Source organism: Chionomys nivalis, chromosome 25 (genome assembly GCF_950005125.1).
Source record: "Chionomys nivalis chromosome 25, mChiNiv1.1, whole genome shotgun sequence".
Classification (NCBI taxonomy): Eukaryota; Metazoa; Chordata; class Mammalia; order Rodentia; family Cricetidae; genus Chionomys; species Chionomys nivalis.
Genome location: NC_080110.1, coordinates 3,315,203 through 3,336,926, shown reverse-complemented (window position 1 = coordinate 3,336,926; position 21,724 = coordinate 3,315,203). Strand labels below are relative to the sequence as shown.

General features: G+C 46.3%; 1 protein-coding gene across 7 annotated transcripts; it reads right to left on the bottom strand.

Moving 5' to 3' along the window:
- Positions 1 to 150: 150 nt before the first annotated feature.
- Nfyb (nuclear transcription factor Y subunit beta) lies at positions 151 to 16,058 on the bottom strand. 7 transcript variants are annotated; one of them, XM_057758070.1, is made up of 9 exons: positions 15,378 to 15,595; positions 14,221 to 14,325; positions 13,646 to 13,730; positions 8,905 to 8,998; positions 7,135 to 7,265; positions 3,797 to 3,994; positions 2,788 to 2,869; positions 2,139 to 2,218; positions 151 to 1,838 (listed from the first exon to the last, which is right to left on the bottom strand). In XM_057758070.1, the coding sequence occupies exons 3-9, from the start codon at positions 13,649 to 13,651 to the stop codon at positions 1,806 to 1,808; spliced, it is 624 nt and encodes a 207-aa protein (XP_057614053.1). In that variant the 5' UTR covers positions 13,652 to 13,730; positions 14,221 to 14,325; positions 15,378 to 15,595; the 3' UTR covers positions 151 to 1,805. The 7 variants fall into 7 exon arrangements, with proteins under 7 accessions (XP_057614053.1, XP_057614050.1, XP_057614051.1 ...); XM_057758067.1 differs by lacking the exons at positions 14,221 to 14,325; positions 15,378 to 15,595 and adding an exon at positions 15,944 to 16,058 and having other exon boundaries at positions 13,646 to 13,729; XM_057758068.1 differs by lacking the exon at positions 14,221 to 14,325 and having other exon boundaries at positions 13,646 to 13,729.
- Positions 16,059 to 21,724: the final 5,666 nt, after the last annotated feature.

Genomic DNA, 21,724 nt, shown 5'->3' with positions numbered 1-21,724 from the left:
TCCCAGAGCAAAACCTTCCCTCTCTGTGTGTCTGGTAACCTAGCAGTTCTAAGAATTTATTTCAAAAAAAGTTATGATTTATACAAGATTCAGTGAAGGGTTATTTATAACTATAAAGAGATGAAAAAAGTCAAAATCTCCAGTAGGCGATTAAATAAATTAATCATGATTTAGTCATACAACAGAATAAAAACCCAGTAAACATGATGCAAAAGGCCATTCACAACCTGGGAAGATGTTCACAATATATTAAGTGAAAAAGCTGGTTACAAACAGTGTGCACAACATAAGCCCATTTTTATAAAAATATACATATTTAGCAAAGTAAAAGGACAGATGATTTATCAAAATATTAACATTGGTTATTTCAACACAGTACGGTGACATGACTTTGCTTAACCATCCTCTCCCTTTCTTTCCTGTGTGCATTTTCTACCATGAAGCTATTATTGAAAGGGGTACAAGAGGGAGGAGTTGTCTCTGAATAGCCAGCTATGTTCTCCAAGACTCCTGGCAAAGTGGCTGTTACCCTTCGTCTTATTTCCAGGAAACTGCTCTCCTTCCTCCACTAGAGTCCCACAAATTTCCTTCTGGACAAACTGGACAATAAGCCATTTTCTGATAGAGACAAAACTACCACCACATGCACAAAAATTTAAAGTAATCATTACTAGGAAGAATAGATGGGAAAATACGTCTTTACTTTAAAAAGGGAACCCAAGCACACACTACTAACTGTACAAAGCTGTATCCTCTCCTGTCCACTGCACAGCATGACGGCAACCACAAGGCTCCGTGCTGCTCCGTCCGCAGTCTTCACTACTCTCCTGCCTGTTCACTCATCCGTGTAAACCGCCTTTCTAGTCCCCACAGCTCAACAGGAGTCTGACCTTTCTGTGCAAAAGGTGGTATGACATTATTGTGACCTAAGACACCCTCTTCTTGAAGAGGACACTGTAATATTTTAAGAAAGGGACTACTTCCCTGGGCGGTGGTGGCGCACACCTTTAATCCCAGCACTCGGGAGGCAGAGGCAAGCGGATCTCTGTGAGTTCGAGGCCAGCCTGGTTTTCTGAGCTAGTTCCAGAACAGGCTCCAAAGCTGCGCAGAGAAAATGTCTTAAGGGCTGTAGGACTATATGTCAAACGGAAATGAATTCTAACACATAATAACTAGAGCTACCTGAACAGGTCATGGACAGTGATGGGCACCAGGTTTATAGGCCAGACAATACTTGCTTCTGCATCCAACTTCATTATTTAATTACATTGAAAAAAGATACTGCTTAAGCTATTACTTTTTTACCAAAAAAAATTAATTTCAATAAATAAAGTAAATGCAAAAATCTAGCTAGGTTATCATGCAAGATAGTATATAGCCAAGACAAACTCAAAATTTTAATAAAGGCAACTTACATTCAAAATGAACTCTACCCTCATATTTTATTAAAAGGGCAAACATCATGAATTAACCCAGCTGCTTACTTGAATTACAAAATAACATGATTCAATATGAAAATAAGAAACTGTCTACAAATCTCTGACAGGAATAAATTGCAATATACAATGCATACAGGCGTCATACAGAGCAACAAACTCTCATACAAAACAAAAATATTTTAATACCTTTGAAGTCCAATTTTTTTCTTTAAAATTATCCATGAAAAAGATTCTCAATGAGTCAAGCATCAGGAAGCTACATTACAGCTGCTTACTGTACAAACAGGCGACCTGGCCCTCACTTCCTCCCGAGCCGGTTCCAGACTCGGTCAGACTCTCCACAGCCTTTTCCATCATTTCTTCAGATCACGAAAACTGAATTTGCTGGACACCAGAAATCTAGGATTGCAAAATGTAAATTACGATATCTCAAAGTTTAAAGTGCTGTGCCCCGGACAGATCTGCTTCCCACAGTTGGCCGCCCGCCGCCCCTTGGAGCTATGCCAGCTATCTTCTCTACAGTGCGAGCACCTGTGAAATGTCTTTATCATTAAGGCATTCTGACAAATATTTTGAGAAAGCAATTTTACTACATCCTTAATAGTAAGTTGAAATTCTGGGTGATTAAGCAAAGCCAGTGACTCCAGTGACTCCAGTCTGTCTGAAGCATCTGAAATGCAGAGCCAGCAGGCACCGTACCTGTTGGTAGGACGTTGTGTAAACCATGACATTCTGTTGTTGGCCATCTGCAGTTATTAAGCCAGCTGGTAACTGGTTAGCTAAAGAAAGAGAAGAAAATTAAAGGGGAAACACTCTTATACTCTTGGCCTCACCCTTAATTTCAAGTCATTAATGTGCCACTACGGCTCTCCCATATATGCAAGAATATAATCCTATGTAAGATCGTAAACTTTATATTTCCTTTTTAAAAAGTCTCAAAAAAGTCACATTTTTGTCCTGTTGTGCCTTCCAATTCAACCATGTGCCTCTCTAGACTGTAGTTAGCAACAGGAACTCTATGCTTGGCCCCAGTCTCACCACGGGGTGTGGCCAGAGAACACAGGACTGAGCAGCACGCTGTAGGGGTGACGTCTCCCGTGCTAACATTTCCATCACACAGGTTTGTTATAAGCCACAGTTCTCTCCGTGTCCTCTCAGAAGCTATGGAAATGACTGGGAATTATCGCTGAAGTCACGGTGTCCTCCCAGTTAAAATCTCCACGTTTCCCTCGCTGCCTTCACACAAGGACATGTAGAGGTCATTTAGAACAAGTTCCTGACAAGTTGCTCAGTGTCTGACTGTCTGACTCGACAGCCCACCCCCAGCAACAGCTTGCGAAATGCTTACTGAAGGCTTCTTCTGTGAGCTCCTCGCTTAGCCCGTCAGTAGCCGAGACCGCTCCACCAATGCCCTTCTCTCCTTTCATGGCCTAGGGAATAAAGAAGCCAAAACAAGGGTTCACATCTGAACTGTTTCTAAATGAGAACGTGGTGTCCAGAACTGGAAACTTGAGTTGGACAACCGTAACAGTCTCTTATTAACCCTTTATGGCATGTTCCTGTGTGTCGTCAGTGTGGACAGCCAGCTGGGAAATACTGGGAAGCACCAAGCATAGTGTATAATATCCTTAAATGCAAATTAGTTTAAACCAGAGACATCAAAAGTCCACCTGCTTCCCAGGTCTGTGGTACTCTTCAGCATCAAAGAAAGTATTGTGGGAAATACTTGGAAGAATATTGTAGACTCTCCGTTTTCCCACTTAAATTATTTCATGCAAAAGCCACCAAGTTCCAGAGACTAAAGACACGATCACAGAGTCTTAATGATCCACTAAGAGCTGGTGTGTGTCAGTGCTGGGAGGCTGGCAGGAGGGTCCTGGGGACTTACTAGCTGGTCAGCCTAGCCAGGTACAGGGCTTCTGACGCAGTGAGACCTGTCACAAAAACTAAGGTGCCAAGTCTAGACAGCAGGCGTGGTTCGTGTGCATACACACAAGGGGACGGTCACTGAGAAGTCCCACGCTGGCCAGCGGCTCCTAAGTTAAACCCAGCAGCACTGCCCACCACTCGGTCTTTTCAGAATCCTACGGTGGAAGTCTCATTACAGACGGGGAACCAAAGCCTGAACTATTCCAGTGGTCTGCCGCCTGGCAGCACAAACCCAGAATCCCTTTCATCACCGCTCACCTGCTGAAGTTCATAATAAACAGCAAACAAGGAAAGGCGCGGTATTTAACATACTCTAATACAGCAAACACTACTAGAAATGTTACGTACTTTGCTGCAAAGCATTTTAAGGGACATATTCTGAACCCTAAGTAGACGGTGACACCCACTGTCCTCAGCACAGCACTCACCTCTCTGAACTTCTGAAGATACAATTTCAGAGGCTCCACATAGCTGTCGAAGCCTAGGGTGGACATGGCGAAAAGAATATCCTCCCCATTTATCGTCTTCCGCTTCTCCTGGTGGCAGCGCTCACTCGCTTCAGACGTGATGAAGCTTATGAATTCACTCACACATTCCTGAACACATTCTTTGGCATCTTTTGCAATCTGAAGAAGAAAAAAAACATAGGTGAATTTGTAGAAATTAAGCATTACCTTCTTAACACCTAAGAAAACAAAGCTACACACCATACCACACTGTACTGACAGACATCTTTCAATACATGGTCTCATGTAGCCCAGGCTGGGCGCTCTCTATGTAGCCAAGGATAACCTAAACCTTTGATCTTCCTGCCTCTGCCTCTTAAGGGCTGGGACTGTGCCCAGTTATAAAAGCCCAGGCTCCTGCATGCTGGGCCAGCACTCTAGCAACTGTGCCACACTCCTTGCGCTGAGGATGGTTGGGCTTCAGTCCTTAAATATTAACAATGTTGGCAACAGCCAACTCGGACTGAGAATAAACAGAACAAAAACGGACATAAAAGTGAGAGGAGCCGGGCGGTGGTGGCGCACGCCTTTAATCCCAGCACTCGGGAGGCAGAGGCAGGTGGATCTCTGTGAGTTCGAGACCAGCCTGGTCTACAAGAGCTAGTTCCAGGACAGGCTCCAAAACCACAGAGAAACCCTGTCTCGAAAAAACAACAACAACAACAAAAAAAAACAACAAAAAAAAAAAGTGAGAGGAACTTCAGCAACTACTCAAAGTGACCAGAACGGAGATGGTTAAGAGCCGCCGCTATGTACACTGAGCAGCTCCCACCCCACAGGGATGGCTGCACCAAACACACGGAGGGCCAAGATTCAGAGAACACTTCTCAGCATTTTCATGAATAAGGACATACAAAAAAACACCCCCTCCCCCAAAAACCCTGGACTGAAGTGTTGGTGCAGTGGTTAAGAGTACTGGCTGCTCTTCCAGAAGACATGGGCTCCATTTCTAGCACCCACATGGTGGCTCACAACCATCTAACTCCAGTTCCAGGAGACCTGACTCCCTTTTCTGGCTACCACAGCCACCAGGTATGTACTGGGTGCATAGATATACATTCGGGCAAAACACTAATACACACAAAATGCTAAAAAAAAAAAAAAAAAAAAGTTCAAAAAATACAAATCTGAATTCACAGAATGATGTGGGAGTCCCCTCTGTGTGCTGTGATTACCATTAATGAATAAAGAAACTGCCTTGGTCTGTTGATAGGGCAGAACTTAGGTCGGCGGGGAGGACTGGACTGAATGCTGGAAGAAGGTAGGCCACAACATTGTGGTGATATACAGATTAATAGAAATGGGTTAAATTAGTATGTAAGAGTTCGCCAATAAGAAATTAGAGTTAATGGCCAGAGTGTTTTAAATAATACAGTTTCTGTGTGGTTATTTCAGGGCTAAGCTAGTAGGGCAGCCGGGACAAACAAGCACCTCCTCCAACAACAGAAAAAGAGTAAATTACTGATTTTTTTTCTTTTTTAACTATTGAGGCTAGAAAATGTCAGGTTTGGGTTCTGAGTGCTGCCTACAACAGCACACACCCTCCACATCATTATGAAGAATGAGAATTCTTCTCTTCAAGCTCTGGGGTCTGCTGGGCATGGTGGTAAATGCTTTTCATTCTTGAGAGGCAGAAGTAGGCAGAGGCCAGCCTGGGCTACATGACAAGTTCCAGGCCACGCATAGCTTCGCAGTAAGACCCTGTCTCAATACATACATACAAGCATACATATAAAATAAAGTTCTGGGGTCTAATGATGAAAACAAAATAGATCAAGCAATTCTAGAGCCACTTACAGCAGTAGCTGACTCAGATTCCTCCCTGAAAAATTACTGTGGCTGGGTCCTATCAAGATGGCTCAGTAGGTAAAGGTGCTTGCGGCCAAACCTGGCCACCTGAGTTTTTGGTCCCCAGGACCCAAATGATGGAAGCAAAGAACTGAACCATAAGTTGTCCCTACCCTTTATACATGTTTGGTTGTATGTGTACATATATGCAATTGCACACATACGAGCACACACACACTCCTCTCTAAATAAATACATATATTATCATTTACCTCCGTGTCCATTTTATACGGTGGAGAAGTAAATGAGTTGCATAATGGACTGGGCAGAAACAAAAGGATGGGAGCTAAGTGTCTGACTTTGTCTACTTCCATGTGAAGCCATGTCCATGACATTTCCTAGCATTTATATATGTGTATATATGCTATAGTATATATTACATATTGTAGCAGAACCATGCAATCACTGTCCTCCTCACACCAGGCCTCTAAAATATGGTGGTTTAGTTGTGGCGTGAATCCTTCCAAAGCAGCCACATTTCAGCTGTTGGTGGTCCAGATGGCTGGGGTTCTGATGAGAGACTGAGCAGGCATGAGCTACTTAAAAGCAGATCCAGAACAACTGCTCTGCCCTGAAACCTAAGTAGGAATAGCTCAGATCAGAACTACAGTGTGAGTAACGTATTATCAGTATATTTCTTTAAAATTTTATATATTATATATATAAGGTAATATATAAAGTAGGAAATTTACCTCAGACCAAATGATAAGCTGAGTGATAAGGTTTTATTTTTTTTTAAATATTTATTTATTCATTATGTATACAATATTCTGTCTGTGTTATGCCTGCAGGCCAGAAGAGGGCACCAGACCCCATTACAGATGGTTGTGAGCCACCATGTGGTTGCTGGGAATTGAACTCAGGACCTTTGGAAGAGCAGGCAATGCTCTTAACCTCTGAGCCATCTCTCCAGCCCCAAGGTTTTATGATACAAGATCTTACCATGTAGCCAGGACTGGTATGGAACTTGCTATGTAGCCCTTGAACTCTTGGCAATTCTTCTGCCTTGGCTCCCGAAATGCTAGAATTAAAAGCAAGTGCCACCAAACCTGGCTGAGGAGTCTAAGACACATGTGTGTGTATGTGCGCATGCGCGCACCAACTGAGGTGTGTATCACCTCTATTTGTATAAAAATGTAAACAGCTGTTTCCAAATATCAAGGTGTCCTGGAACTCAAACAGCTGCCAGTCCAATGCCACCTCAGCCACTGGCACTCTAGGTGTACGTATGGAGTGTATACAGACACTGCGGCAGCCACGTCGTCACCAACAAATATTTGATGTGCTAAAAGGCTGGGGATGGAAATCAATAGCTCACTACTGATTGGACTATGTATCCACGTGTCTTCCAGTTTCCATGCCCTCTCCCTCCCCCTGGAAAGAAAAGCCAGACAAAGTCTCCTCTACGTTACCTTTCCTGTTTGAGGTATGGCATTTTTCATTATCCTAGCCACATTTGCAATTGGAAGATAAATATCTTGTTCTCTGAAACTTTCTTTTGAACCATTTGTATCTTCATGATCATTCATGCTGTCCTCAGTATCTAAAGAAAGTTTTTTAAGAATTAGGTTTAGGGACTGGAGAGATGGCTCAGCGGTTAAGAGCACTTACTGCTCTTGCAGAGGACCCGGGTTCGGTTCCCAGCACCCACATCAGGCAGCTCACAACCGCCTGTAACTCCAGTTCCAAGGGATCTGATACCCTCTGCCTCCACAGGCAACTGCACACACATGGTGCACATAGGTTCACCCAGGCACATACACACAAGTAAAAAGAATCGTTTAAACACTACTCATATTTTCCTTCCACCTTGGAAGGACAATCTGATGATCTAAAGCAAGAGCCTTGCGGCTCATCACCCGATGCTCCTCAAAGACCATGCTAACTGTGCTTTCCACATTTCCTCATCTCAAACCCAGTGCCTACAATTCTTTTGTCTTTGCTGTCATGTAAACCCCACCACCCATTCTTCAAGAGGCTCCACTAACAGCCCTTATGGCACCTTGCAGAGAGTCCTCCCCTTCCAGGCATTGCCTTGGCTAGTTCTCTGTGCTTCTTCTTGTGACAGTGTTACAATTCCTTTCCTTCTCATTTCCCTATCAAGATCCTTTCCTGCTGCCAGGGTCAGCTTTGTGTGCAGATGTGCACCTCTAGGGGAAGGAACTCAGTGAGAAGTGTTTGACAGGCACCTACAAGGTCTTGGGCTCGATCCCCAGCACTGGCAAAGCCAAGCCTCATTCACTGCCTAACTTAGCTATAAAACTGTTTGCAACCTACGCTCCTTAAATATTACTAGACTAAGTTTATGTTTATCCAAATCCAAGTTTCTATAAACTTGTATATGTAAAGTTTATAAAGTATAAAACTCCTAGCCAGCACTTACATAAACCTGTTCATATAAATTTTATATTAAATTCTATAGATTTAAAAAATTAAGACTGGAATATTACTGACCCAACTGGAAAAAATTAATAGTATCTAGTAACACTAATCCCCCCCCCTTCAGAGCTCCTAAAAAATACATGTTAAAGTCTAATTTTAAAAATTAAAATGCCACAAAAGCAAACTATTCCTGGTGATTAGCATAAGAATTCCCCTTACTGTTCAGAGGGAGTTAGTGCTAAAGTCTGACACTCTTTAGAGCTCCTTTTTAGAGAACTCTGCCTAGGCCTTGCCACTCTCCCGAAGAGTGTGTCTAATAAAGACAGCAGTGTGTGCTTCTACAACGGGTTGGCTTTTGGGATACTTGGACTGGAGCAAGGGCCTTAGGGGAAGAGCTAAGAACCGAGCACTGAGTTCTATCTAGCCGATGCCTTTCTCTCCTCTCCCTTCCTCTCTCCCCACTTCTCTTTCGTTTGAGACAGGATTTCTCTATGTAGCCCTGGCTGTCCCAAAACACTCTATGTAGACCAGGCTGGCCTTTGCCACCTGAGTGCTGGGTTAAAGCTCTATGCACTACCATACCTGGCCATAACTTTTTGAGACAGGGTCTCATCAAGCTGATTAGGCCGGTCCTGAACTTGTAGCCCTCCTGTTCCAGCCTCCCAGAAAGGTGAGAATATAGACTGTGTGCCTAGACTAGACCCTCATTTAGATTTCCAGGGAACCACGGCATGCAATTGTTCACTGTGCTGTCAAGACTCTGGTGTCCTACAGTGTCTGGTTCTAGCTGTGCGTCTTACCATCGTGAGGCTGTATAACATAGTGGCTTCCTCCAATGTAGTCCGCGGAAATGCCCAGTTGAGAAGCGTCTGTGGTCGAGCTATCGCCATCCATCTAAGGAGACAAAGTCTGTCAGTGCTCTTCAGAAAACAAACTCGCTGGGTGAACCAATTTGAGTTTTCAGTTTACCTTACTGAAGAAAGTTTCTCAATAATCTGCTAACTACTCAACATTCCTGTCTACCTTCCATATGTAATAAGTGTAAAATCAATAGAGGAACAAAGTGAATCTAAAGTACATGCCTCTTGCTTTTCAACTACATAATGCTCAAATACAGAGCAGTCAGCCTTACCTCACACTTTCTCCTTGGAACACCAGATCAAGCGAGCACAGCAGTCCCTGGGCAGTGGCCAGCCCCGTCCCTTCCAGACGCCCTGCACAGCCTAAGGACCAGCCACCCTTTGCTCCTGCTGCACTCCTCCCTGCCACCTTTTTCCACCAGGGTCCCGTCACACAGGCAGCTGAACACACGGGCCTCCTGCCTTGGCCCAAACCCATATGCTGCCACACAAGCTTTATATCAGGTTCTGAACGAGCTCATCACCTGAGTGATTTCTCTTTCCCCAGCTCCACAAATTTTTTGATTCTTTAAACAAAAGGAAATATTTAAGAGACCTGAAGACAGACATAGAAAAAGCACAAACACAGAGAAGAAGAAGAAGCCTTACACTGATTTTTTTTTAAAGATTTTTATTTATTATGTATATAGGTTTCTTCCTTCATGTATCCTGCAGTACAGAAAAGGACACCAGATCTTATTACAGATGGTTGTGAGCCACCATGTGGTTGCTGGGAATTGAACTCAGGACCTCTGGAAGAACAGCCAGTGCTCTATTCCTCTGAGCCATCTCTCCAGCCACCCTTACACTGATTTTTTGTGTCAACCTCAGGTGTCATTCCTCAGGGCAGACACCTTGTTTTATGGACAATCTCTCACAGGCCTGCAAGTAGCCAATCAGGCTTGGGTGTCTATTTCCAACACAGGTGCACACACTGACAGGCAGGCAGGCACATGCGCACACCACGCACACACATGCTGGGCTGTTTCATACGTGTGCTAGAGATTGAATTTAGGTCCTCATGTAGCAGGTGCTGAGCCAACTACGCGCTTCCTCAGCCCCAACTTGTCTTATTTTGCTTAGGGCTTTGAGAAACAAGATCTCTAAGAGAAAAAAAATCGGGGGGGGGGGGCGCATTAGCCCTGAACAGATTCCATTTAATTTTACCATCAGCAGATCCAGAAGGCTTTCTGTTTTGCAAATACTAAACACGGAAGGTCTGGCCTGTGTGTATGGAAAACCTAAGGCTGCATTATCTACATGGCAAGCATGTGGAGTCTAACTGGCACACTGAGCTAAGGCCTAGAAGTCAGCACTGACTGCAGCCACCCACTCCTCATAGAGTACATTCTCCATCGCTGTGGGTTTTTTCTAAACCAACGCACCAGGCTGATTTCCAAGTTTCCAACATGGCATGTCTCTCATGTATCTGTTGGCTTTGCCATCTAGTTTCACTGTAGACAGATACATTTCTGTAACATAACTGTTTAAAGGAGCCTCTGTCTATGGAGATGTAGGGTCACACTCATTTCTATATACATGGACCAGTACTGCCTCCCCATCTTACTCTAGCACCTGGCATCCACCACCCCAACAGAAAGGCTACGTCTTTGGTCATAAATGCTTTCAGGGCTATGACAATGGACCTACTGGCCATGGAGAGATGCTCTACTAGAACAGCTGAGGCTTCACTGTTTTAAAGGAAAAATAAGACCAAAAGATTTGATTCAGAACCCACAACTGGAACTAAATCTTGACTAGTGAGGTCGGCTAACTGAAATTCTTGGCTAAGTGAATGTTCACAGGATACTTGCCTTAACGCCCCTGGGCAAGAGACTGTTCTAAGAGCTACATGGGCCGGGCGGTGGTGGCGCACGCCTTTAATCCCAGCACTCGAGAGGCAGAGGCAGGCGGATCTCTGTGAGTTCGAGACCAGCCTGGTCTACAGAGCTAGTTCCAGGACAGGCTCCAAAACCACAGAGAAACCCTGTCTCGAAAAACCAAAAAAAAAAAAAAAAAAAAAAAAAAAAAAAAAAAAAGAGCTACATGGACTAGAGATGAATTAATTTATAAATACAACCAATGATACAAGAGCGAAAGGGCCGACGCCTGCCATCATGCTGTCCTGTGGACCGCCTGCACTCCTCTCTTCCATGCCATCAGAATTAGCACGATAGGGCCGCGAAAACAGTGCCTGGCATGCAGTTCCTGCAGCACCGGCTGGCCGCCAAGTCTTTGCCTTCCTGTCACTTCCCGCCTTCTGTTCCTCACCTCTACCTATCTACCATTAAACCCCACCCAGACCTAATCCCAGCACCCCCTCCCTGCTGGAACCCCTTCATTTCTCCTGTTCTGGGATCTGTACTGTCCACTCTGGTCCCCCAGCAGCCTCAGCTCTGCTGCCAGCTGCCCTGCTGTAAGTAAGGAAGTGGGGAAAGCTTGTTAGAAAGGCTAAAGGGTTGTTTTTCTATGGAATTTTTATGGAAGAGAATAGATGAAAGTCGGCCAACAAATATCTCACTGAGTGAGTACTTAGTGTTTACTGGTCCACACTGTGTGGCCATCTAACAGCAAATAACAGATAAGGGCTCTGTCCTCGTCCTGCAGAGAAAACAAGTGTTATGTAATCTGGGGACTGGGTGAGGGAGTAGGGAGCAGTCCACAGAATTGATAATGCTGTTCTTTAAAGATGACGCGATAATGCATTATTATTTTTATTCTGATTTTAAAGTAGCACTATTCAAACCAGACTAATCACTTGCTAATACAGTAAGCACTAGTAAACAGTGTCTTCTTTAACATGTGTGTTTATTGAGCACTGCTAACTACCTCAGAGATTTCAAGGCCCTATGCAGCAGCTTAAGATGCTTAGCAGGCACACAGGCTTGTCTCCAAGCCTAACTACCTGAGCTGGATCCCTCAGACCGCATTCACAGTGACCTTGACCTCCACATCTGGTCACGGTGTGCATATTCACGCCATCACCAACACGCACACTAACCAAATTCAATTTTTAAAAAGAAGGGGGAGATGAGGGTGTGGACCTGCCCGAGCTGATGGAGTAAGTGGGGCTCACACCTAGAGCCCCCGTGTTCTTTACAGACACGGTCCTGGTCACTTTCCTATAGTGCATAGGCCTGACTTTCCATGTACCTCTCTCTTCATTCTCCGGCTACTGATTATATAGCGAAAGCACTGAAGCTGCTCCGAAACAGTGGTTCAAGATGTGCTCTGGAGTTCAGGACCAGTGTGCCCCTTGGGCTTGTCTGAGGTGGAGGCAGCTCCCACTAACTACAAGTGTTGGTCAAGGGTCGCGTTCATCCTCTATGGAAAGAGCCAGGGTTGCTGGGACAGGTTACTGCGCAAAAGGCCCGAGCAGAGGCATGGTGCTTCCCATGAGCACACCAGCCTCAGTCGCCTTTTCAAACAGCTTGGTTCTTCTTTTTCCTCTCATACAGACCTAACCTCTTCTGGTTGTCTTTTCTGCAGGGTCAGAAACACTATCGGGATTCCTCATCTCCTCTATTTGCTGCCCTGCCTGCCTTCCTCACTCTCCCGACACACATGTGCCCCGTGACACACGGCAGCTGTGGCACACCCTCCCACTCCCTGTCTGGCTCTCGCTCTCACAGAGTCACGTGGTCCTTACGAAGCTTTTCATTCCCAGGCTCTTAAACGCCAAGGTGCCAACGAAACCCCTCGGAAAGCCGCCTTTCCAGGTCTACCACTGCAGACTAACCCCGCTGCCCGATTCCCTCCTGAGACTTCCAGAGACTCTCTTACTCTGTCCCCTGTCAGCTGCAATCCAAGGTTATTGTTGGCTCTTTCTTTTCTGCTCTTCTAATGAACTCATTAAATAGTACCTCCACTCTCATAAATACCAAAGTTACAATCACGGTTTTGCCTGCCTTGTAAGCAACCATCAATGAACACTAGGACACCAGAATTTAAGTTATCTCCCTATCTCCTGGTCTAGGTTAACTGATCAGCAGCAGCTCCATTCCCACCTTTCTATCCGACTGGATCACCACCCAGCCCAGCCTAGCACACTATCAAGGCGAACTTCCCAAAACTGCTTCCACAAGGTCTCTGGCATCGAATCCAAATCTCCCCTTCTACCCTGAGAAAACTCTTAGCACTAGCCTATGCCCGAGGGACCACCAAATGCAGGTCTCCCTTTGAGAGTGAAGCAACTGTGACTCACAGGAACTACCCTGCCTGAGGTCACGGATCCTGTAGCAGAGTCAGACCCAAAGATGCAGATGGCCTGGTGGGGGCCGCCACAGCACTAGCCTGTGAAACCCCAATCCGGGACAAGTACCTGCCTCCATCTCCAAGCCTGTGACGCACCAGTGATACCCATCTGTCAGGCTATGTTGGGCCAGGGAGGTCCCCTCCTGACATTCCCAGATAAACTGCATCCCCCTTCTTCAGCCCTTTCCAACCAGCACGTAACCCCGCCAGCTGAACAGACAGCCCAGAAGCCAGTGCTAAGGGGCTGTAGGAACCAGTGAGCATGTGCCGATAGCTGACCAGAGGCAAAGGGATGAGCACAGGCACTCTCTGTCCAGACTTCTAAGGTTCGTTACACACCCTCCCCTTTTATTTCATACACAATTAACCAAAATGGTCAGATACTCACTGTCATGAAACACTGTCAGAACTGTCTATTGGAGGTGCTCTCAAACACCCGTCAAAAGGTGGTGGATCCTTGCCCAATTTTAACCTAAAAGACAAACATCTCTTAATAGTAAAGTGCAGTCTACAGGCTTTCTTAAAATTAGAGATAGGTCATCTTACCTCCTAGACTTTCTCAATGGAGGGTCTACAGGGAGGTTATGTTTCTAACATAACCCTTAGTTTCCAAGACAGGGTTTCCCAGTAGTTATGGAACCTGTCCTGGAACTCACTCTGTAGCCCAGGCTGGCCTCAAACTCATAGAGATCCGCCTGCCTCTGCCTCCCAGGTGCTGGGATTAAAGACGTGTGCTACCACTGCCTGACCTGAATTTAACAATATTCATCATAATACTCCAAATAAGGGGCCAAACTATATGTATTAACACATAAGACAGAAATACCCCATCTGTTAACTTCAATTTTTAGGGATGGCTTCCTTAAATGTTTCAGGGACATATAAATTCTTTTTAACTCGAAAGGAAGAAAAAAATTTATGTCAAACTGTAATGCATTTATCCCACAAGTAAAGACACATAGCACCCAAAGGGCCCACCAAAACAAAAACTCCACAGGGCCCTTATTTGTAGTTTTGGAGCACCATCATTGTGAACTAAAATGGCATCAATACAGCGCTTCGGTCTCACTGTAAGGCAAAAATAACTGAGTAAATCAGAACCAATAACAGAACTGGCACCTTTCCCTCCCCACCCCCTTTTTCAAACAATTAAATGGGGGTTTGCAAAACAAAACTTCCAGTGTTAATGTTAAAGGAAGAATACTGGTTTCCACTGAAGCATGGGATGTAGTAAATAGGGGAAGAGTTGAATTCTGAAAACGGCATTAAAGGGACCAGACAGCCAAGACTGTCTAACATATTAGACTCTTAAAAGTAATTTGTATCATCCTTCCAAATTATGTCCCTTTTCTAGATCCAAAACTGCTCTTGTAGCTTTAGTGTTTAAACACGTAAACACAGGAGCTGGGCATGTGTATGAATACTGCTTTGAAAGGGTGTGGGTTACCACACAAGTAACCCAAATAGTTGGCTAAGTATATATTTAGGTTGCGTCCATTAAGAATAAATCACGCTGTCACTGGGCATGGAAAACATTTTCCTAGGGGCAGGTTATAATCTGCAATCGCTCAAGGGAATCCATACATCTGCTTTAATGTTTGAGAAATGCAAATCTGCATCCAAGAAAAGCAGTCTTCCCTTCCTCCAACCTCCATTCTTTGGCATCGACAACCACAGTTTAGCATCGATAGAATCCTTAAATTAAGCTACAAGAGCAGTGCAGAGGAGGAATTTGCCTTTTAAAGGAATCCTGATAAAACTCTCAACACTTCATCCGTAAAGCTCCTGTTTATTAATGCCACCACTGCTGGCGAGTTGAGCCATCACTTTCGGCTGCCGATCTAGTTTCCGAACTGAGAGATAAAGCCACCCCGGTGATTTGTGGCACGATCCACAAAACTAGGGTCCTCAGGATTAGCGGGATGCCATTTTTTTTTTAAAGGTCGCCTGCTACCTAACCTTGCCTAAACCAAACAGCCCTGTTGTAGCACTTTGCGCCAGAAAAACGATCTGTGGGTGCTCGGTAATTCTTTGTTCTCGCAGACCCTCCCGCGCCCCCACCCCCCACCAAGCACGAGTGACTGAAACCACCGTGCAAACCTCCAAGGTTCCCATCCCACCTTCGGGGCAAGTCCGGGGCGCGCCAGCCGCCAGATGGCTGCATGCTGTAGGCGCGGAGCGGGCCGGGGGAGCGCCAGGCCGCTCGTTGCTCCGCTCGCAGGTGCCCGGGCGGCCCAGCTGAGCGCATCCCCCGCCGCCCGCACCCAACAGCCACCGCCACCGCCACCGCCGCCGGGAAGCGGGAGACAAAGCGGCCGCTCCGGGGCGCCGCGCTCGCCCGGGCCGCCTTCCCTCCCTCCCTCCCTCCCCACCCGCCCGCCCGCCCAACAAAATGGAGCAGGCCCGGGGGCTGCCGCCGCGAGAGCCCCGCAGCCGCCCGGCCCGGCTCGGCCGAGCTCGCGGCCCCGCGCACAAAGCGCCCGCCGCCCCGCGCCCGGCCCGGCCCGAAGCACAGCGGCGGCCTCGCCCCGGAGGCCCGGCCCTCCCGGAGGCTGCGGCCGGAGAGCGGGCCCCCGACCGACGCGGCGTTGGGCGGCGGGGACGGCGCCGGGAGGAGACGGACATTTCATTCGAGCTAAAGTGGAGTCGGTTTAGGAGCGATCATTGGCCGAAGCGAGACACAAACCTCCAATGCAGCCCTGGTTGGCTCCCGTCTCCAATCGGCTGTTTGGTTGGACAGAAAATGGCTGCGAAGGAACCAGTCCCAGCGCGGAGCTCCACTTCCAGGACTCGGCCTCCCCTCCCTCCGCCGCAGGCCGCTTCCCTCTGCGCGACACCCTCCCTCCGCGACGCCCGCCCCCGAGGCCACGCCCAGACACGCCCCCTCCAGGACACGCCACGCCCCCGAGCCCGCGAACCAGCGAAGCGGCTAGTCCGGGAAAAAGCGCGCGCGCGCGCGCGCGAGCATGGGCGCACCCAGCGGGCTCTCGGGGCGCTCCGTACCTCCCTGCTGCAGGGATCCCGGGGAGCCCGGCGTCCGCACCCGCGTTCTCACCGAGCAACCGCGGCGGGTAGGTGGCGAGCTGGCTCGCTCGGCCCTCTTTTCGCTTTCCTGTTCCTTCTGCCCCACGTGCCAGCGTCTCGCCCGCCTGAGTTCTGCCCGGAGGGGATCGACACCGGAGCTACCCTTCCGGAATTCCATGGTCACCTCGTGTTTTCTTAGTGTCCCTCCAAGCGTCCTCAGGCACACTGCGTTCCCTCTCGGTCACTGAACACGGCTGTTTTTCAGGTTTCGTCTTAGCGCACCATCCCCCACCTTCCTCCAAGTTTCAGGTCGGCCAGTCCATCAGACCACAGCCCTGGCCTGAAGATGCTTTTTTTTTCCCTTGCTAGGCCCGCTGATTTAGTGGCTTGCTACCCGATGTGCCTGTTTCCCAACCAGTTGAGAGTGGGCTACAGAAACTCATGGCCTCTGCGCAGTCAAGGGCTTTCCGGTCGGCTTCACTGAAATCTGGATCGAATGTTCCTTGGCTGCTGTGCCCTCTTAGGGTGGAGATCCAAACACCCTGTGCGGCCCAACACTGCAGGATACCTGCACCCGGAGCTGGGGATCTGTTTACTTTTGTGAACGATGCCTGGCACATTAACTTTATAGCTTTCCTTATTTAAGAATCTGTGGGAAAGTATTGCCCTAGGACTATCGAGAGTTCCACGCCAGCCAGAGCTACACAGCAAGACCGTTTTTAAAAATAGACAATAGTAACAATGAATAAAAATCCTGGGGTTGTGCCTTAATGCCTTTAATCCCAGTACTGCGGAGACACATACAGGAAGACTGGAAATTACAGGCCGTCTTTGGCTCCTTAGTATGTTCACAATCAGCCCAGGACTCTATCTTAAAATGGGAGAGGGGGAAAGTGTGTGTGGATATATATTACATATAAGTAAACCAGGCGGTGGTGGCCCATGCCTTTAATCCCAGCACTCGGGAAGCAGAGAGAGATATAGGTGAATCTCTGTGTGAGTCTGAGGCTAGCCTGGTATACAGAGCGAGTTTCAGGACTACCTGGGCTGATACACAGAGAAACCCTATCTCGAAAAAGCAAACATGTACGTGTGTGTGCGTAAAAATTACAGAAAGGTTGAGAAAGATGTTTATTTGAGCTCCTACTATATCTAGAACATATAAATTTTTCTCAGGTAAGAAAGCAAGAAAAAAAAGTTGCCTTAGCATAGTTAATAAAAACCCAGAGACAGATACTGGCTTTCAACCTGAAGGTCAGAAAAGCAAAGTAGCCAGTCACTAGCTCTTATCTCGACCAAAATGATGATCCTGCCTCCAGGAGTCTCAGAATGAAACTGTGTCCGAGAGCTGTTTCTTCCCCTTTTATATTCCTCTCTAGGGCTGGGATTAAAGGCGTGCACCACTACCACCCCGTTTCTATGGCAAACTAGTGTGGCTACTGGGATTAAAGGTGTGTGCCACCACTGCCTGGTCTGTAAGGCTGACCCGGGTGGCTGTTTTACTCTCTGATCTTCAGGCACGCTTTATTTGTTAAAATACAAATGAAATATTACTACAGGTTGCTAGATTAGTCATTCCAAGAGGAGTAGGAAGCACTGGCTGTTTGATCTGCTGGACTACCTGACTTGAATTCCAGGACCCCTTCTTACTGGCCAGATTTACTCCTCTGTTATTTCTGTATAACAGGAATAATACTAACTACTAGATTTACATACAAAGACCCAAAATGTACCGTACGTACTACTACGTACTACTACGGAGCCTGCACTACAGGACCATTCGCAAGCCGGGCAAGAGCCTGGAGATTTAAACACACAAAGACACACAGACAGAGACACGGGTCATCCTTGAAACAGGAATGCCCCCTTTATTGTGTACCACAGCCGCTTATATGTGGATCCTTAACTGGTAGCCATGCCCCAGCCAAACCCACCAGAAGCCACTCCCCTGCCATCAGGAACTCCTGAGGGTCTCGTGCTCAGAGCAGCTGCAAACACGGGAAATCAAGTTGTTCGGTTCAGAGTAGCTGCGAACACAGGAAAACAAGTTGCTTAGAAGAAAATCAGGGTCTGAGGTCAACAGCCCCTAACACCAAAAAAAGTTAATTCTAAGATTTTTGTTTGGTCAGTTTGTTTTTTGAGATGTTTCAGTGTAGTCCAAGCTGGCCTTAAACACAAGATCCCCTGGCCCTGCCTCTGCCCCCTGAGTAACTGAGACTATAGAGTGAATAGATAGAAATAGATTCATGTAGATATTCATATATATATATATATATGTGTGTGTGTGTGTGTGTGGATCTTTTGAATCCCACATATATACATTCGTATGTGATAAATTCCATATAGACATATAGGATTTATTAGAATGGATTACAGACTGTGGTTCAGCTAATCCGACAATGGCGCACTCTGTTTGGAAGGGCCACAAATCCAGTTCAGGCCACAAGACTGAGCTCGTCTTCAGTGCACACTGGAATCCTGAAGAAGCAGGCTCTAATGCCAGCCAAGGAATGGACTTGCTAGCAAGATTGAGGGCGAGCAGGCAAAAAGCAAGCTCCCTTCTTCCCTGTCCTTTACGTAGGCCGCCAGCAGAAAACCTGACCCATATTTAAAGTGGGTCTTCCCACCTCAGAAGATCCAGATTTGGGGTGGGTCTTCCCACTTCAAATGAGCCAATCAAGAAAAATCCCTCGTGAGTGTGCCCGGACACTTGTGATTTACTTACTTCCAGATATGGTCAAGTTGTATAGCCATCACAGCATCCGTCTTAGCATGTTCACTCTTTCAAACCCCAATTCTAGCCGGGCGGTGGTGGCGCACCCCTTTAATACCAGCACTCGGAAGGCAGAGGCAGGCGGATCTGAGTTCGAGGCCAGCCTGGTAGAGCTAGTTCCAGGACAGGCTTCAAAAGCCACAGAGACTTGGGAGGCAGAGGCAGGCGGATCTCTGTGAGTTCGAGACCAGCCTGGTCTACAAGAGCTAGTTTCAGGACAGGCTTCAAAAGCCACAGAGAAACCCTGTCTCGAAAAACCAAAACCAAACAAACAAAACCAATTCTACCCTTGCTTCTTTTTTTTCAGTCCTTTTTTTGTTGTTGTTGTTTTGGTTTAGTTTGGGCTTTTTCAAGACCGAGTTCCTCTATGTGTAGCTCTGGCTGTCTTGAAACGTGCTTTTTAGACCAGGCTGGCCTTGAAGTCACAGAGATCCACCTGCCTCCCAAGCACTGGGATTAAGGTGTGCACCACCTAGCTTTCAGTCATTTTTATGAAGCCTGGAAGGATATGACTTGTGCTCCTCTCTCCTATCTCAGCTGTACTGTTCCCCTAGCCCCACCTCACCCCCACCTCACCACCCTATGGAGCCCCTAGTCTTGACATAAATACACACACACATACGTACACAGACACACGATTTTACCTGGAGATTCTAAGTGGTCTTTTTTTTTAATTTTTTTTTATTATTTTTAATTGAGTTATACATTTCCCCACACTTCCTTTCCTTCCTTCCCTCTCCCCTCCCACCACCCCACCACGCTCCCAGTTTACTCAGGAGATCTTGTCTTTTTTCTCTTTCCTATGCAGATCATTGTATGTCTCTCTTAGAGTCTTCTTTGTTGTCTAGGTTCTCTAGGGTTGTGAACTGTAAACTGGTTTTTCTTTGCTTTATATCTAAAAGCCACTTATGAGTGAGTAAATGCTCTATTTGTCTTTTTGGGTCTGGGTTACTCAGTATGATTTTTTTCCAGTTCTGTCCATTTGCCTGCAAATTTCAAGATGTCATTATTTTTATTGCTGTGTAGTACTCTATTGTGTAAATGTATCACATTTTCCTTATCCATTCTTTGGTTGAGGGGCATCTAGGTTGTTTCCAGGTTCTGGCTATGACAAATGATGCTGCTGTGAACATAGCTGAGCAAAGATCCTTGTGGTACGATTGAGCATCCTTTGGGTATATACCCAAAAGTGGCATTGCCAGGTCTTGAGGTAGATTGACTCGTAATTTCCATACTGGTTTCCAAAGGGGCTGTACAAGTTTGCGCTCCCACCAGCAATGCAGAAGTGTTCCTTTTACCCCACAACCTCTCCAGCATAAGTTGTCATCAGTGTTTTTGAGCTTTACTATTCTTAGAGGTGTAAGATGTAATCTCAGAGTTGTTTTGATTTGTATTTTTCTGATGGCTTAGGTGTCTTTCAGCCATTTGAGATTCCTCTACTCTCTGTTTCTCTGTTTAGGTCTATACCCCATTTTTTTTAATGGATTATTCTTTTTGTGTCTGGAGTTCTTTGTATATTTTGGAGATCAGTTCTCTGCCTGATTTGGGGTTAGTGAAGATCTTTTCTCATTCTGTAGGCTGCCATTTGGTCTTGTTGACCCTGTCCTTTGCTTTACAGAAGTTTGTCAGTTTCAGGAAATCCCATTTATTAATTGTTTCTCTCAGAGTCTGTGCTGCTAGGGTTATATTTAGGAAGTGGTCTCCTGTGCCAATGTGTTCAAGTGTACTTCCCACTTTCTCTTCTATCAGGTTCAGTGTGGTTGGTTTTATGTTGAGGTCTTTGATCCATCTGTACTTGAGTGTTGTGCGTGGTGAAAGATATGGGTCTATTTTCATTCTTCTACATGTCGATATCCAGTTATGCCAGCACCACTTGTTAAATATGCTTTCTTTTTTACATTTTGTAAGTTTAGTTTCTTTGTCAAAAATCAGGTGTTCGTAGGTGTGTGGATTGATATCCGGGTCTTTGATTCAATTCCATTGGTCCTCCTGTCTGTTTTTATGCTAATACCAGGCTGTTTTCATTACTGTATCTCTGTAGCAGAGTTTGTAGTCAGGGATGGTGATGCCTCCAGAAGTCCCTTTATTGTAGAGGATTGTTTTCTAAGGGACCCCTTTTTACCTCTAAGTCCTCTTTCTCTTCAAAGAGTTTCCCCACTCTTCCATCTAAAGTAGCCTTAGTTCTGGAACATAGTAGCACATGCCTTTAATTTCAATTTTCAACAGCAGCCGTGCAGTGGTGGTGCACACCTTTAATCCCAGCACTCGGGAGGCAGAGGCAGGTGGATCTCTGTGAGTTCGAGGCCAGCCTGGTCTACAAGAGCGAGTTCCAGGACAGGTTCCATAGCTACAGAGAAACCCTGTCTAGTAAAACAAAAAACAAAAACAAATTTCAACACCAAGGAAACGAAGACAGGAGGGTTTCTGTAAGTTTGAGGCCAGCCTTTACTGTCTCCTTCTGTCTCCCTCTTCGCACCAAATCAACAGCAAAATAACGTTAAAAATAATGCTAAAAGGAACCACCTCTTAAAGTTTCCACCTTCCCCAAGGGCATTCCTCAAGGTCAAGCCTTCAATTCCTCAAGGTCAAGCCTTGAACGCTACGTCAGGGGAGAAGCTCCGGTTAAGATCAGTACCAATAGCAGTTCCTCTGCTGTCTCGTTCCCTGGCC